This window comes from Taeniopygia guttata, chromosome 30 (genome assembly GCF_048771995.1).
Source record: "Taeniopygia guttata chromosome 30, bTaeGut7.mat, whole genome shotgun sequence".
NCBI lineage: Eukaryota > Metazoa > Chordata > Aves > Passeriformes > Estrildidae > Taeniopygia > Taeniopygia guttata.
Genome location: NC_133055.1, coordinates 9,103,474 through 9,118,382, shown reverse-complemented (window position 1 = coordinate 9,118,382; position 14,909 = coordinate 9,103,474). Strand labels below are relative to the sequence as shown.

The 14,909-nt window shown below is 54.0% G+C and overlaps 2 protein-coding genes across 2 annotated transcripts in view; both read right to left on the bottom strand.

Annotated features, from left to right (window-relative positions):
- Positions 1-14,909, bottom strand: part of LOC140680877 (uncharacterized) — a 359,672-nt gene that overhangs the window by 190,281 nt on the left and 154,482 nt on the right. The window lies entirely within an intron of this gene.
- Positions 1,615-14,909, bottom strand: part of LOC116807419 (serine/threonine-protein kinase pim-1) — a 31,105-nt gene continuing 17,810 nt past the window's right edge. Inside the window, exons 2-6 of the mRNA XM_072919873.1 lie at positions 4,383-4,749; positions 3,552-3,731; positions 3,146-3,295; positions 2,052-2,957; positions 1,615-1,768 (exon numbers count right to left, since the gene is read on the bottom strand). Coding sequence (XP_072775974.1) covers positions 3,189-3,295; positions 3,552-3,731; positions 4,383-4,749 — 654 coding nt within the window. The 3' untranslated portion in view covers positions 1,615-1,768; positions 2,052-2,957; positions 3,146-3,188. The remainder of the gene's footprint in view (positions 1,769-2,051; positions 2,958-3,145; positions 3,296-3,551; positions 3,732-4,382; positions 4,750-14,909) is intronic.

The window sequence follows — 14,909 nt, the reverse complement described above, 5'->3', positions numbered from 1 at the left end:
TTTGTGTTTGTTGGAGCTCATAGGATGTGCTAATGGGCATTTCAACAGTATCATTTACTACCTCTTCTAAAAATCCATTCAGCTCATTCATGTCCACTCCACGGGATGGGGCAGCGCACATGGGGCACAGGGTGAACCAGAATCCTTTGCTTTCGGAAACCCAAGGCACTCTTTGGGTGGAAAATGTTCTCTGGGCCCTAAGTCTTCCGTGTGGTCGTTGCTGAAGGACCCTAAATGGGGGCCCTGCAGCTGGGAGCGGCGTGACACTGACACTGACCAGCTGCAACACCCCAAGTTCTACTGACATTGGGGGTGATGGTAAAGCACAGAAATCTTCTGACACTGTAGCCTCTATAACTGTAACAGGGTTTGGTTTCTCCTGAGGGGAAATCTGAGTGAATCCTGTCACACTGATCGTTGTATTCCCGTGTCCCACAGCACAGGTTTCTCTAACTGTCCCTTCATTGACTCCGTTACGAGGCAGAGCCCATTGACAGAGTTCTGGCCACCCCACAGGGTGGGCCCTCCAAGGGAACCCCATTCCTCCCAGCTTCAGCTGAGAACATACCCAGCAATTAGTGACACTGAGTGCTTTGGCTACCTTGGTCTTTAAATTTTCAAAACATTTTGATGACTGATGCCTTGGTGAAACTCTGGAGGTGTTTTGGCAAACGTCAGTAGTACTTTAGTGACACCGTTCTTCATTCTTTTTGCTCAGTGTCATTCAGGTTAGGAACAATAATTCTGTTGTCCATGGAGCTGGCAACTTTTTAATTCCAGAATAATGCCCCCAAGGTCCTTTAGTGTTCAGCTTTACCATGTTGTCTGTGGGTAACAAGGCTTGGTGGGGCCCTTTCCCTTTTGGCTGGAAGAGGGCCAGGACCTCTGCTTAAAGGAAAAAAAAAGGAAAAAGAAAAAAAATACAATTAGATGAATTGTAAAAGATACAAATAAAATCCAAGTGTTAGAGAAACAACTTCTGTAACTTTGCATTAAGAGGTAAATGATATTTTTAAAAAGAGAACTCAGTTATTTACACTGTAAATGTGCTGATGGCATGGATCCATCTTACTGACCTCAACAGCCTTTTTTACAGTTTTTGGGGTTTGTTTCCAACATTGTTATTTTAAATTGTGGTCGAAGCAATAGGAAATTGATTGGGGCCCTTCCAGCTCCAGGCAGGACTGGGAATCTCAACTCTGTCAAACCCCAAATCCTTTAGAAGATGACCTTCCTTCTCACTCTGGGAATGAGCTGCACATTCCCTCTGAAATTGTCAGGGGTTTCTTACGAATGAAAAATCCCACTTACGGCTTTTTGCTCTGCTTTGGAAGTGGGAAGGGCAATTCTCCATCCATAGCTCCAGACTGCACTGCCTCAGGAACACGGCTCACTCGCCAGCTTTGGCCCACTCATGGCACTTCTAGAGGAGGAAGAAAGTGCAACTGCACAATTCCAGCCAAAAAGAAATGAAGAATGAATAGTGGAGATCCAGGCGTTCCTGCGGAGATTCAGGGGTTCAACTGGGACTATGGAGAGTTTTGGTCCTTGCCAATTGGATGTGTGTCCCCAGCTGCAATCTCCTGGCCTGCAGGGGAGTCTCACTCACCTGCCAAAGCAGAAAGCTCAGGCACTGTGCTCCAACGGGCTCGTCTGATGCAAAGCTGTCAGAGCACTGTGAGGGCAGAGCCAGCCCAGCTGTGCCCGGGGCAGAGCCCAGCAGGGCCCTGGCAGAGCCCAGAGCAGCCTCAGCACCCGCAGAGCCCGGCTGCAAGGAGAGAAACCAGAAAGCGCCCGTCAGCTGAAGGCTGCTGTCCCCTTGTCCCAGCTGCCCACAGAGCCCAGGCCATGCTGGCCATGCCCAGAGCTGTGCCCAGAGCTGCCCATCACTGCTGCCTTTGGGAGCAGAGCAGGAGGGCAGGACATTCCCAGCCTGCAGCCAGCCACGGCACATCCAGCCCTCAGCAGCTGCCCAGAGCAGGAGCCTCCTTGTGCTTGTTGCTGTCTCCCAAAAGCTCTGATCCCACCATGCCAAGCAGACGGGGACTCACCTCACGCCATCCTCCGCTGGGAGAAAAGCTGGTCCCAAACGATGTCCTCAGCCTTCTCCAAGGGCACGGCCCATCCACGCTGCAGCTGCTCCCAGGCACTTCCCAATCCCGACTGGACCTTACATAGAACGCTTCCTCTAGAAAAACAAACAACAAACTGTTGAAAAGAGATTAGAGACAAGGGGAAACAAGAAAAAAACTCTTATCTCTGTCAGAGGTCTGAGGAAGGCCCAACCCCTACATGCTAGGGAAAATCCCACCCAAAGGGGAGAGAAGCCCACACTTTCTCTCTTCCCTCCTACACTGCCCCCCAAAATAACAGTGATCCCAAAGCAAACAAGGGCAGTGGAGCAGCCCAAGCCCTTCCTTGCCTGCAAAGCAAAGCAGCCCCTGCACAGGTTCTGGAGTCCCACCTCTGCTCCCGCCATGGGGGTTTCTCTGTGCCGGGCTGGCTGCCCCAGCCCCAGCCCCAGCCTCAGCCCAGGCCATGCTGGGTGCTGGGGGCTGTTGGCAGGGCCAGGAGCCAACTCCCATCTTGTATCCACCCCAGCCCACGCCCCCAGCCCTGCCAAAAAGCAGCTGGGCAGCCGACTGAACTTGCATCTGCCCCAGCAAAGGGAGAAACTTTTGTTCCCAGCCAGTCTGAGCAATGCCCAAATCTGGGAGCATTTCCCCGGCTGTGGACTCATCTGCGAATTCGCTGTGGAGCCTGGCTTTGAAGACGGTGCCACAAGTCCATCATCTTCAGCTGCCAGTGGCCAGGTTGAGGAAGAGGTTGTCATCCTTGATGTTGTCGTTGCTGTCTCCAGCAGCAGCAGCAGCCCCACCTGGTACAGCTTCTCCAAGGACTCCTTCTCCTTCCCTGGGGGTCAGACCAGGCTGTCAGGGTTCTGCCCAGGGCCCCAGCTGTCAGGGAAGCAGGACAAGCAAAACCAGCTCGGATGGCAGCCACCAGTGCTGGGCAGAGCAGCTCAGCTCCAGCACAAGGGCTGCGTGTTCCCACCCAACAATCCCAGTGCATTGATACAGGCAGGGAAAAAAGTCTGGGTTTCCTTGCTTCTGATTGCCAGGGCATGTGTGGACCTGTAACTTACCAGGGCCCTGGAGCAAAGTGTGCATGTGGCTCTCTCCCTTTTTCTATGGCAGGTGAATATCCTGTATCCAAGGATCACAGAACAGGTCTTCTAATGAAGGTCTGTCCAAGAAGTGCATGGATAAACACCACCTGATAAGATCTTGGCACTCTGGGCAGAGAAACCAGAAACCAGCGGTCAGCTAGAGAAGGCTCCTGTCTGCTTTGCCCCACTCTTCCCATGCCCAGGCCATGCTGCTTTTGTGCTCAGAGCTGTGCCTAAACTTTCCCATCAATTCCCTGTTGTGGAGGAGAGCAGGAGAGCAGGACATGTGCCACCTCCTCAGCGGCTGCCAGAGCGAGATGCTCACAAGCTGCTGCTGTCTCCCAGCACTGGTATTCCCCCGTGGCCAGAGATGAGGATCCACCTGGAGAGAGCCGCTGTGGCAGCGAGAGCTGATGGTCCCAGCTGATCTTCCGGCCCCTCCTGAAAGGGTGCTGCCCGCAGACCATCTGGTGCAGCAGGATGCCCAGGGACCAGATCGTTGCTGCCTCGCCATGGTACCAGCCCAAGTGGGTCCATTCTGGGGGGCTGTATGACAGTGTTCCTATGGAATACAGATGGAGTTCATCAGGGGGATGCTGCTGCTTCCAGAGCCTGGCCCCAGCATCCCTGGGCGTGCAGGGGCCGCCCCAGTGGCACATGGGGCGACTGCTGCACTCTCGCCAGCACCTGGGACATGTGTACAAACTCAGGGCTGGATAAGAAGCCAGTGGTGTTGGAAGAGGGCAGCAGAAGCCCCGGCAAGGCCTGACCGTGACATGCAAAGCAAAAACCCACTCAGGGCTGGGGGGAAAAATCATCTCCTTATCCTCCCTGCCTGCAGTGCCCTAAAAATATTATGAAGCCAAGGCAAACAAGGTGAGTGGAGCAGCCCAAGCCCTTCCTCTCACCTGCACACCAAACTGGCTGGTGCACTGGTTCTGGCTCCCTCCTATGCTACCCCCACCCACGGGTGCTTTTGTCGGGCTGGCTGCTGCTGCTCCAACCCCAGCCCCAGGCAGAGTGGTGGGCAAAGGCTGCCAGTGGGGCTGGAAGATGCCTCCCCACCCAGCCCCGCTCAAAAGCAACTCAGGGGAAGGCTCAGTACCCTGACTGGCAGCAAAAGGGAGAATCCTCACTGCCACACCCAGCTTGGCCTGTGAGATGTTGGGCCATGAGGTGGCGGGACCGGGAGCACACCCCTGCCCAGGCTCACCTGCAAAGTGAGTGTAGGCTGTGTCTTGCAGGTAGGTGCCGCAGCCAAAGTCGATCAATTTTGCCTGGCCAGTGGCCAGGTCAACCAGGATATTCTCTGGTTTGATGTCGCGGTGCAGGACCCCTCGGCTGGTGCAGTGCCACACGGCCTCCAGCACCTGGCGGAACAGCTGCCGTGCCACCTCTTCAGACAGGAACCTCCGTGCCCGAATGAAATGCAGGAGGTCCTGAGACCGCTCCGGCCGCTCCAGCACCATCACGATGTTGTTGGGGAGCTCAAGCCACTCCAGCAGCTGGACCACACCAGGGAAGCCAGTGGACACCTTGTCCAGCAGCACGATCTCCAGGGGTGCGCTGGTGCCGTCGGGCTGCGGGAGGACCACGGTGCCACCAGTGGGACTGATGTCGTGCCAGGGCTGGGGAACCCCTCAGCCAGCCCGGGATGCTCTGCGCCCTGCGCTGGCCCCACGCCCGCTCCCCATTGAGGGGTCCTGGTGGCTTCCCCCATGCCGGGCCTCGCCTCATCCCCGCCCGGCACGGCCCGGCTGTTCCCGCTGGCCCCGCTCACTCACCAGCCCGTCCCAGTGCCGGACGAGGTTCCGTGGCACCCTTTTGATGGCCACCTGCAAACCAAAGGCACCACCAGGTTCAGCTCGCTGCCCGGCCTGCCGAGCCCCATCCTCCTCCTCCCTCCTCCTCCTCCTCCTCCTTCTCTTCCTCCTCCTCCTCCTCCTTCTCTTCCTCCTCCTCCTCCTCCTTCTCTTCCTCCTCCTCCGCCTCCTCCTCCTCCTTCTCTTCCTCCTCCTCCTTCTCTTCCTCCGCCTCCTCCTCCTCCTCCTCCTCCTCCTCCTGCGCCCGCCACCGGCCCCGCCACTCACCGGGGCACCGTCCGAGAGCCGCGTGGCTGCGAAGACGCTGCCGAAGCCGCCGCGCCCCAGCAGCGAACCCACTCGGTAGCGCTGCTGCAGCGCCTCCTGCGCCTTCCCTGCGGGCGGGACGCGGCTGTCAGCGCTCGGCCCGGGGCCAGGAGCGGCCCCCGAGCGCCCCTCAACCGCCCCGGGCCGGCCATCCCCAGGCCTTCGGTCTCGGGAACGGGACACGGGAGGCTCGGGGCCGGCGGCCGCGCTGCTGAGCGGCGGAGCTCGGGCCGGGGAAGCCGCGGCGGAGGCGGCAGCGGCCGTGCCGCGTGTGTCCTCCGCGGGGCCCGGGAGGAGCCGGGGCCGGGGCCGGGGCTGGGGCCGGGGCCGGGCTCGGGCCAGGCGGAGCCAAAGGGCGGCGATGCCCCAGCCCCGGGCACTGATGCCCGCCCAGCAGCGCCACCGCCAGCACGCCCAGAGCCGGGCGGAGGCGAGACCGCGGCGGGGCGGGCGGGGGCGGGGACGGGGCAGCCCCGCCCGGGGCCGGGGGCGGGCCGGGGGCATGGCCCGGCCCGGCATGGGGGAGAAGGAGGCGGGGAGAGGGGAGGGACAGCGGGTGAGGGACACCGAGAGGAAGGTGTCCCACAGCCGGAGAGAAAGAAGAGAAAGAGAAAGAAGAGAAAAACTGCTTTTGCTGCCGCTGCTGCCGCCGCTGCTGCCGCCGCCGCCGCTGCTGCCTCTGCAACTGAAGCACCGAGGCCGTTTGTCCGCGTGTCCGTTCCCCGCTCGCCCCACGGCCGAGCCCCGCGCGCCCCGGGGACAGCCCCTTCCTCTGTCCAAACACGGGAACTTTGCAGTGTTGAGCCCAGACCCCGAGTCCTGACTCCTGCCCAGGGACACAGGAATCCCCTCGGCCGCTGCTGTGCACTGTCCCTGCTGAGGGTCAAACACTATCGGAGCGCATTCCCTGAATGCTGAATTTCTACCTGACCCAAGAACTGCACTTACCTATCCATCATTGATTTCCAAAAAAACCCAAAAAAAAACAAAAACAAAAAAAAACCCAAACAAAGAAACAAACAAACAAAAAACCAAAAAAACAGGGGAAGGTAAAATGTGTGTAGCTCATGCTATTTTAGAGTGTCTAAAACTTGCCAAATTGTGGATCTTAGAAGTGAGATCCATTTGCAATTAATGGGATGGGGAAGTAGTGTAAGATGGAAAAGGGGAGCATAAAAATAAACAGAGAAAAACATCTTGGATTATTTCTTTCCATTTTCATTTCATTTCTTAAAAACTCTTTCAGTTTTCCCAGAATCTTCTCCACAATCCTGTTTGCTCTTTCCAAGAACCTTTGCTGGAGAATGAGGAAGCTTTGAGCAGTTTCTGTCACAAGATGTGCCACCAGCTGCAGCTTCTCTTGGCTTCCCACACCGTGTGTGCAGCTCGACTCTTGCAGAAAAGTGGGATAAATATTTGAAGAACTTTATAGCTTGTTCTTTCTTTTCCTTGTGGGCTGGGCAGTTGTGCCATTGGTGAGATTTTCACTGTTATTGCTCTAGCCTAAGAAACCATGACGGGCTCCCAGGAATTGTCAGGAAATGCAGAGAAAGAATCTTCCGAGCCTGCAGCCAGAAATGGAGAGCAGTGTGATAATCGTTCCAACATGCCCATGGACATCTTGAAAGTGATGTAGAAGATGAAAATGGGCTGACAGAGGGAGTTTGTTTCTGTGTTCAGTTTAGAAGCTTCCACCTCTCGAGCACTGATATAAATCAAGAGTACAATCAGTGCATGAAAAGCACCAGAACAAGCTGGTCCTCTCAGTGGATGGCTGAAAGAATCTGAAAAGGAAAAAAGCAGGGAATGATTTTGTGAACTTTCCCTGTACAATGGAACATTTTTACTAATAATTTCCAACCCATTCCCTCCGCTTTTGTCCTTCCTAACAAGGCCATTTTCATCCCAGATTCCCCATGAAGTAAGAACCCTGAGCTTGTGGAAGTGCCTGAAAGATGCCCTGTTCCTCTGCAGGGACACTCAGGCTGGAGCAGGAGCCCTCTCTGGGGAAGCCTCCTCCGAGCTGGAATTTGTGCCGTGCTGGGAGAGGAGGAGGAGGGGGAGAAGGCTGGGCACTGTGTGGCAGGAGCAGGGATTTGGGCCGCAGGACATTCCGTCTGCGCCGCTGCCCCACAATGGGCGGGAACGCTGTGGGGATAACTGGGGGGCACTGGAGCGGAATATGGATGGCACTGGGGGGAACTGGGAGGGCCTGGGAATTAACTCAGGTGTATTGGGAGGGACTGGGCTGTACTGGGATGGATTGGAGGGGCACTGGGGCTGTACTGGGCTGTACTGGGGATGAACTGGGCTGTGCTGGGAGGGACTGGAGTGGCACAGGGGTTGTCCTGGGCTGTACTGGGCTGTACTGGGGATGAACTGGGCTGTGCTGGGAGGGACTGGAGGGGCACTGAGGCTGTACTGGGCTGTACTGGGGATGAACTGGGCTGTGCTGGGAGGGACTGGAGGGGCACTGAGGCTGTACTGGGCTGTACTGGGGATGAACTGGGCTGTGCTGGGAGGGACTGGAGGAGCACTGGGGCTGTACTGGGCTGTACTGGGGATGAACTGGGCTGTGCTGGGAGGGACTGGAGGGGCACTGGGGCTGTACTGGGGATGAACTGGGCTGTGCTGGGAGGGATTTTAAGGGCACTGGGGCTGTACTGGGCTGTACTGGGGATGAACTGGGCTGTGCTGGGAGGGACTGGAGGGGTTGAATGGGCTGTTCCTCCCTCCACAGCCTCCCATTGGCCGTGACTCCCGCCCATCGCAGCCTCCAACCAATCAGCGTCAGGGATCGATCATGGCTTTGGGGGCGGTGCCTGGAGCCTGCGCCATCTTTTCTTTTGCCTACAACTCCCATCATGCCCCGCAGCCCAGTAGAGCCCCATTGGGGCCGGGACTACAACGCCCGTCATGCCCCGCGTTCCACAGAACCGCCCCGGTACCGCCCCCATCTGTCCCACAAGTGTCCCCCAGACCCTCCGGGATCACCAAGTGCCCCTCAGCGCCCATTCGGGACCCCCCAAAATTTTACTGGCAAAGTACAAAAAACAAGAAACTTTGGAAAAGCATTTAATACAAATCAAATCCAACACAAAGCACTTGTCATAGCAGTAACTTCATTCACTAGCCTATTTAGCCTGGAAAGCCTTAAACACTTAAGTTGTTCAGGTACCCAAAAATGTTCCATATAAAGAGCATTAGAAGGAGAGGAGAGAGAGAGAAAGGAAGACAGAAGCTCACAGAAAGACACACATGTGGCTCCCAGCTCCCGGGGTTCCAGTGTGGCTGAGACACAAACCCCAGGAGAGGCAGAGTCCATACCAGGGGCTGACCTTGTGCTCCTTGGTTTTACGCCCCTGGGCCTTCGTGGGGCTCCCCCCAGCTGGGACTTCTGATTGCTCGGGCGTTCAGAGCTGGGTTTACACTGTCCCAGCTGTGTGACTGATGACAGCTCAGCCCAAGGTGTCTCGGGACATCGATCTCATCCAGCCTCTGACAGCGACCATGGTGACACTGGGGAACCTCATGGAGCCATGGGTCAGTTGTGACAAGGCAGGTCCAAGGACACCCTGGTGACACTGGGGAACCTCATGGAGCCATGGGTCAGTTGTGACAGTGCAGGTCCAAGGACACCCTGGTGACACTGGGGAACCTCATGGGACCATGGGTCAGTTGGGACACTGTGGTGATCTCGTGGAATCAGAGGAAACCATTGGGAAACTCCCATGGAACCAAGGGCCCAGGGTGACACTGTGGAGCCCAGAGTGTCACAGAGGAGCCGTTGTGACACTGTGGGTCCCCATGGAACCAAGGGAACATGGGACAGGCTGATGCCTTAAGTTTTACCTTCCATATTTTCCAGATTCTGTCCTGCATCAGTCTTTAACTCTGAACTTCATGCAGAGTGTCAGCAAGTTCTCTTCACAGTGTAGTCAGACAAAACAATCCTGTTACAGCCCAAGAACCAAGGACACTGCTGCAGCTTCAGGCCCAAAAAGTGAAAACAACAGCGAATTGAAGAGAGCAGACTGGGAGGGTGGGGCTGCATAACCTGAAGTTGTAATTGGACAATTAACCCCAATATGGAAATGAATCAGAACATAAAAAGTGTGGAAACCTGTTGTCCATCCTAGGTGTACCCTCAGCCAGGCCCCTGTACTGCCCAAGGAGAATCCTTTGAAGGCCTTTTGAATAAATCCCCACTTTATTCCTGTAACACTGTCCAGCCTCTGCTCTAGGTGGCCTCTCTAGGCTGGGCCACCTGGGGGCCACCTGACAGGTCCAGCTGACCTTGGCATGTCCAGGGCTGCTGCTCATCTGCCCCTGGAGCACTGGGGCTCGGTGCTCTCCTTCCTGTGGAAAGAACTGTCCTTCTCCTCCAGGTGCCCATGGCCAACATTTGGATTCCTCCTCTTATTTTGCTTTTATGCAAAGATTGTTCCCAGATAAAATCTGCGAGGACAGACAGATCTGGCTGCCTTGGCCACCCAGGGGCCACCTCTCATCTGCCTTTGAAACACTGGGACCCTGTGCTTTTCTTTCTTATGGGAAAAAAACACCTTTCACATCCAGGCACCCAAGGCCAAAGTTGGGAATCTGCCTCCAGGATTCCCTATATCCAAGGATTTCTCCCAGTGAAAGCTTCCAGGAGAGACAAGTCTGGCTGGCCTTGGTTTCCAAGAGCTAATTCTTATCTGCCTTTGAAACACTGGGGCTCTGTGCTTTCCTTGCTGATGAAAAGAACTCTTCTTCCTGCCCAGGTGCCCATGGCCAAAACTGAGATTCCACCTTCAAAATTCTGGATATCCAAGGATTTCCCCCAGATGAAAGGTGCCAGGAAAAAAACAGGTCTGACTCTCTTGGCCTATGGTGACCACCTCTCATCTTCTTCCAAAACACCTGGGCTTCACCTGGACTTTTCTTTCCTATGGGAAAAACCATCCATCTTGACCAGGTGGCCAAAGTTGGGAATCCTCCTCCAGAATTCCCTAGATCCAAAGATTTCTCAGTGATGAGAGCTACCAAGACAAACGGGTCTGACTGGCTCAGCCTCTCAGGAGCCACCTCTCTCCTCCTCTGCCTTTGAAACACTGCGGCTCTGGGCTTTCCTTCCTATGGAAAAGAACCATCCTTCTTACCAATGCAGAAATGGCCAAAATTTTGGTTCCACCTCCAAAGTTCCTTTATCCAAGGGTTGCTTTCAGACAAAAGCTACCAGGACAGAGAGGTCTGGCTGCCCTTGGCCTCTGATAGCCGCGTTTCATCTGCCCCTGAAACACCGGTGTTCCATGCTTTTCTTCCTGTGTAAAAGAACTGTCCTTCACCTCCAGGCAACCAGGTCCGAAACTGGTATTCCACCTCTAAAATTCCCTATGTCCAAGGACAAAATCTGCCAGCACCATCTGATCTGGCTGGCCTTGGCCTCTGGTGGATGAGCCACAGCCCCTGGAACATTGGGGTTCGCTTGTTCCCTTCCTATGGAGACCATGGTGATACTGTGAGGACCTGGTGGTACTTTCCCTAAAAAAAATTGCAATTTGTAAAGGTATCTCTCAGAACAATACCTGGCAGCTTTGGCTGGCCTTGTCCTCTAGTGGGCACCTTTCATCTGCCCCTAAACCAGTGGCACTCTATTCCTTCATTCCTGGGGAAAATAGCTGGTCTTCATGTCCAGGAACCACAGCAAAAATAAGAATTGGCCACCAAGCCTGCCTGGGCTCATGGAACCATCTGCAGCCCCGGGCAGATATTGACCCTTCCAGTGCTTCCATCCTCCCTCCAGTGAGAGAAAAGGACACAGGGCAGGCACACAGAGCAGCTACATGAAGACACCGAGGTCAGTGAAGAGGAAGTTGAGTCACAAATGGGAGGGATGAGGAGATGCTTTGATCTCAGGGCTCTAATCCTCTGCTAAAGCTGTGGAGAAGGATGTCATTGATACATCGGGCTCTCTTTTTCCCTATAAGGCATTGAAAAATATGGGGAGATGACTTGTTCAGCAAAGGCCTCCATGCTAAAGTAAAGAAATATTGAAGTAGCTTGATGCCATGAGGTGTTTGAACAGACAAAGAGAGCAGAGTGATGAGACCCTGTGCCCTCAGGGAGAGAAGAAGAAGATCTCTATTCCCAGAGATTAGGATGATTTCAGAAAGAGATGAAGAGAACCTTTGCTCTTAAACAGCACATCTTTAAACTAATACCACTTAAATTGACATGTCCCCTAAACACAGCTGTGGGAAAATCTGTGAAAAAATGGGAGAGATTTCACAATTGCAGATTTTTCCTAGTGGCTGCTATTCATGGAAAAGAAAAGCCATGAGATAATTGTTTTCTTGTGGAGAAGTCTCCATAACATTAACAAGAGGAGGTTCTTTCCCTAAGTGAACTGAAGAAAGACTATTCCAGAGGTGGAAAATTGACAGAAAATTTTAGATTTTGTCTCTTTACATTGTCAGATTGTATGGAGAAAGGAAGTGTTCTGAAAGTTTAGTTCTGATCCTTATTACTCTGTCTTTTAGTTACTCTTAAGAAACTTTTCTTTATACCATTTAAAAGTTTTGAGCCGACTTTGCCTTTCTTCTAATCCTGTTTCAAGAGCAGGAAATGAGTAAGTATATTCTAGTGTGTGCACTGGTAATTAGACAGCACTGAACCCACCACACTTATTGATATATTGCCCAAGAAATCCCAAAATGGTGAACCAAAACCACTACAGAAACTTCCTGATGAACTGCCCCAGACCAGAGGGAAAACAAGGCAGAGCAATGGTTTGTCAGGAGTTGCCTGAACCTAATGAGCCCCGTGGTGCATTTGGAGCTGAGCCCTGGAACCTCAGGGCCTGAGAGGAGATTGCACAAACCTTTCCAGGAGTCAATGGCAGAAGAAAACCCCAAACTGTCTCAAAGCATTAATGGGTGCCACTGAGGTCCATCCCCAACACAGGCTCCTCATGGACTCCTTGGAGGAGAGAATTGGAGGCCAGGATGGCACAAAAACCTCTCAGAGACTCAAAATGGCACAAAAAGCTCTCAGTGTGGAAAGGAAATTCCAAAGTACCCTACAAAAGTTGAGTATCTCAAAGTATTAATTAGCCCCAGTGAGTGTCAGTACAAAGCTCTCAAGGGACTCATTAAAGAAGATAATTGGGGCCATGATTGCACAAACCTCTCACAGAGTCTGTATCAAAAGGGAAACACCAAGTACCTTAAAAGAACTGAAGTACCTTGAAGCATTAATGAGCCCCACTGAGTATTGCTAATTACAAAGGCTCTCCAGGGACAAATTACAGCAGATAATTGTAGGCCATGATTGAAGAAATCTTGCAGAAACTGCAAGGCCAAAGCTAAAGCCAAAGTCCTTTGAAAAACCTGCATTCCCTGGGAGCATGAAGGAGCCCCCAGGGCCATTCCTGACCAAGGCTCCCCAGGGACTCCTTCCAGCAGATCCTTGAGGCCACTGGGATGTGGGCTAGGGGGGGATGCTGAGGGCAGGACCAGGGGGTGACAGTGCCCAGCCTGGCTGGGGCTGTGCCAGGAGGCCCCAGGGCCTCAGGACAAGGTGTCTCCTCCCAGCCCTTGGTGGCACAGACCCTGCTGTGCCCCAGGGCACCAAGACTCGGCTTCTCTTTGTCCCCACCTGTCATCAGTGCCTCCAGTTCTCTGCTCTGCCTGGGGCCTGGGGACACTTTCTCAGTCGTGTCCCTCAGTGGGACCCATTAAAAGTCCAAGAAACTTTGGAGTTGGATTCTGACTTGGAGTTCTGGAGAGGTTTCTGCAGCTCCCTCTTGGCCTGATGTTCAGGGCCTGAGCACAAAGCCCCAGAGGGTCATTAAAGTCCTTGTGCTGTGTCTGTGCTGCTGAGCTGGGCCGGGCTCCTGGCACAGAGGGTGATCCTGGTAACCAAGCAGAGCTTCAAAAGCACATTTCTCTTGCTGAGCAGCTCTTCTCCCAGCCCAGCAGGGCTGGGGCACTGCCTGCAGCCAGCCCGGGCACAGCACAGAGGCACAGAGAGCTTCAATCAGTCAGGGCTGGGAAGGGGCTGAGAAGTGCCTGGGGCAGAATCACTGCCAGCCCTTGGCACAGGAACCTCTGGCTGCAGGACAATGCAGCTGCAGCTCCTGCAGTGATCTCCTAAAGCTGGAACATCCCAATGCCCACAGCCCCTGTGAGTGCATTCTCTGCTCATCTCCTGTGCAGAGCAGCCAGGGGTGCCCAGGGCTGTCCTGCAGAGCAGGGTCCTGCAGCCCAGGGCGCTGTGCTGGGCCAGGACTCTGCTGCCTGCCAGGGACAGCTCTCAGCCGGCCCTGGAGCTGCTCCCAGCGCTGGCCAGGAGCTGTGGGGGGAAGGAGCCACCCTGAGCAGGGCAGGTGCTGCTGCTGAGAGGGGCTGGGTGGGGCAGGGCTGCTCCCAGCTCCAGACCAGCCTGGGCACAGCTCCGGAGGGCACTTCCCAAAGAAGGTAAGCCTGGGATTGCTGTAAAGGTCAGGAGATTTCCTGAGAGTGTTTTCAATTTCCTGCTTGGAGCAGGATGGGAAAGTTGGGGTGATGACAAAAATATTTTTGCTATTTATACATCTTTCATGTATTGGTATCTCTGTAAATTAGTTTGATATAATTATAAAATTATAATCCTTATTTAACTCTATTAAACTCTTAATTAACGTTATTAATTTACTATTATGTACTTACATAATTGTAATCCTTTACTGATTCTAGTATGTTTCCTACCTATCTCTTAGATTTCAGAACAATAAGGTGACTGTCTAAATACATTCCTGAAATACTGCATTGTCTTATTATCAGGAAGAGGACCTACAAGAAGAACACACACTATGTGAGCAGTCATAACTAAAGTGGGGCAAAGAAGCCCTTGGACATACTCCAATGGGTTGAGCCAGGGGTGTGTAACTGGGGCAACTGAATCTCCTACAGGAGGTTCCCATAAATATCCTAATTAATCAACCTTAACAAATTGTTGAAATCAGGTTCTGGGTGTGCCCCATTCCCACTGGTATACCTGGAAGCTTCCAATAAAGGTCAGGGTTTTACTTTATTGTTCTAACACTGTTGCAAGGGGTTTTTTTCTCTTTTGATTATAGACAACAGGGGGATGAGAGAAGCAGAAGAGGAATTGTAATCCCAGAATCACAGAACATTCTGAATTGAAAGGGCCACACGGGATCATCAAAGGAATGTTTGAACATTTACAGAGACTCCAGAACTGTGACTTTGGGTGGTCAGTCTCTCTGCTGGGAGCCTCCCAAAGGGCCTTCAGCCACTCCTCAGCCCGGACAGCAGCAGCATCACCTCTGCAGGGCCCAGCAGGGCTCTCCTGAGCTGCCCTTGCCCAGCTGCACACAGAGCCTGCCCCAGCCAGGGCCCTGCACACAGGCAGGTTTCTGTAGGGCCGGGCCGAGGGCACACAGGGTGGGATGGGCTCTGTGAGCGCTGGCAGGGACAAGGCACCTCTCAGGAGGGGATGTCCAGGCCCAGGGAGATGCTCAGGGAAGCAGAGGGGGCTGAGCAGAGCAGTGCTGGGTGGGGGAACAAGCCCATCCAGCCCCTCACCTGCCCTCAGCCACAGGGAATCCTTTGCCTCTCACATCT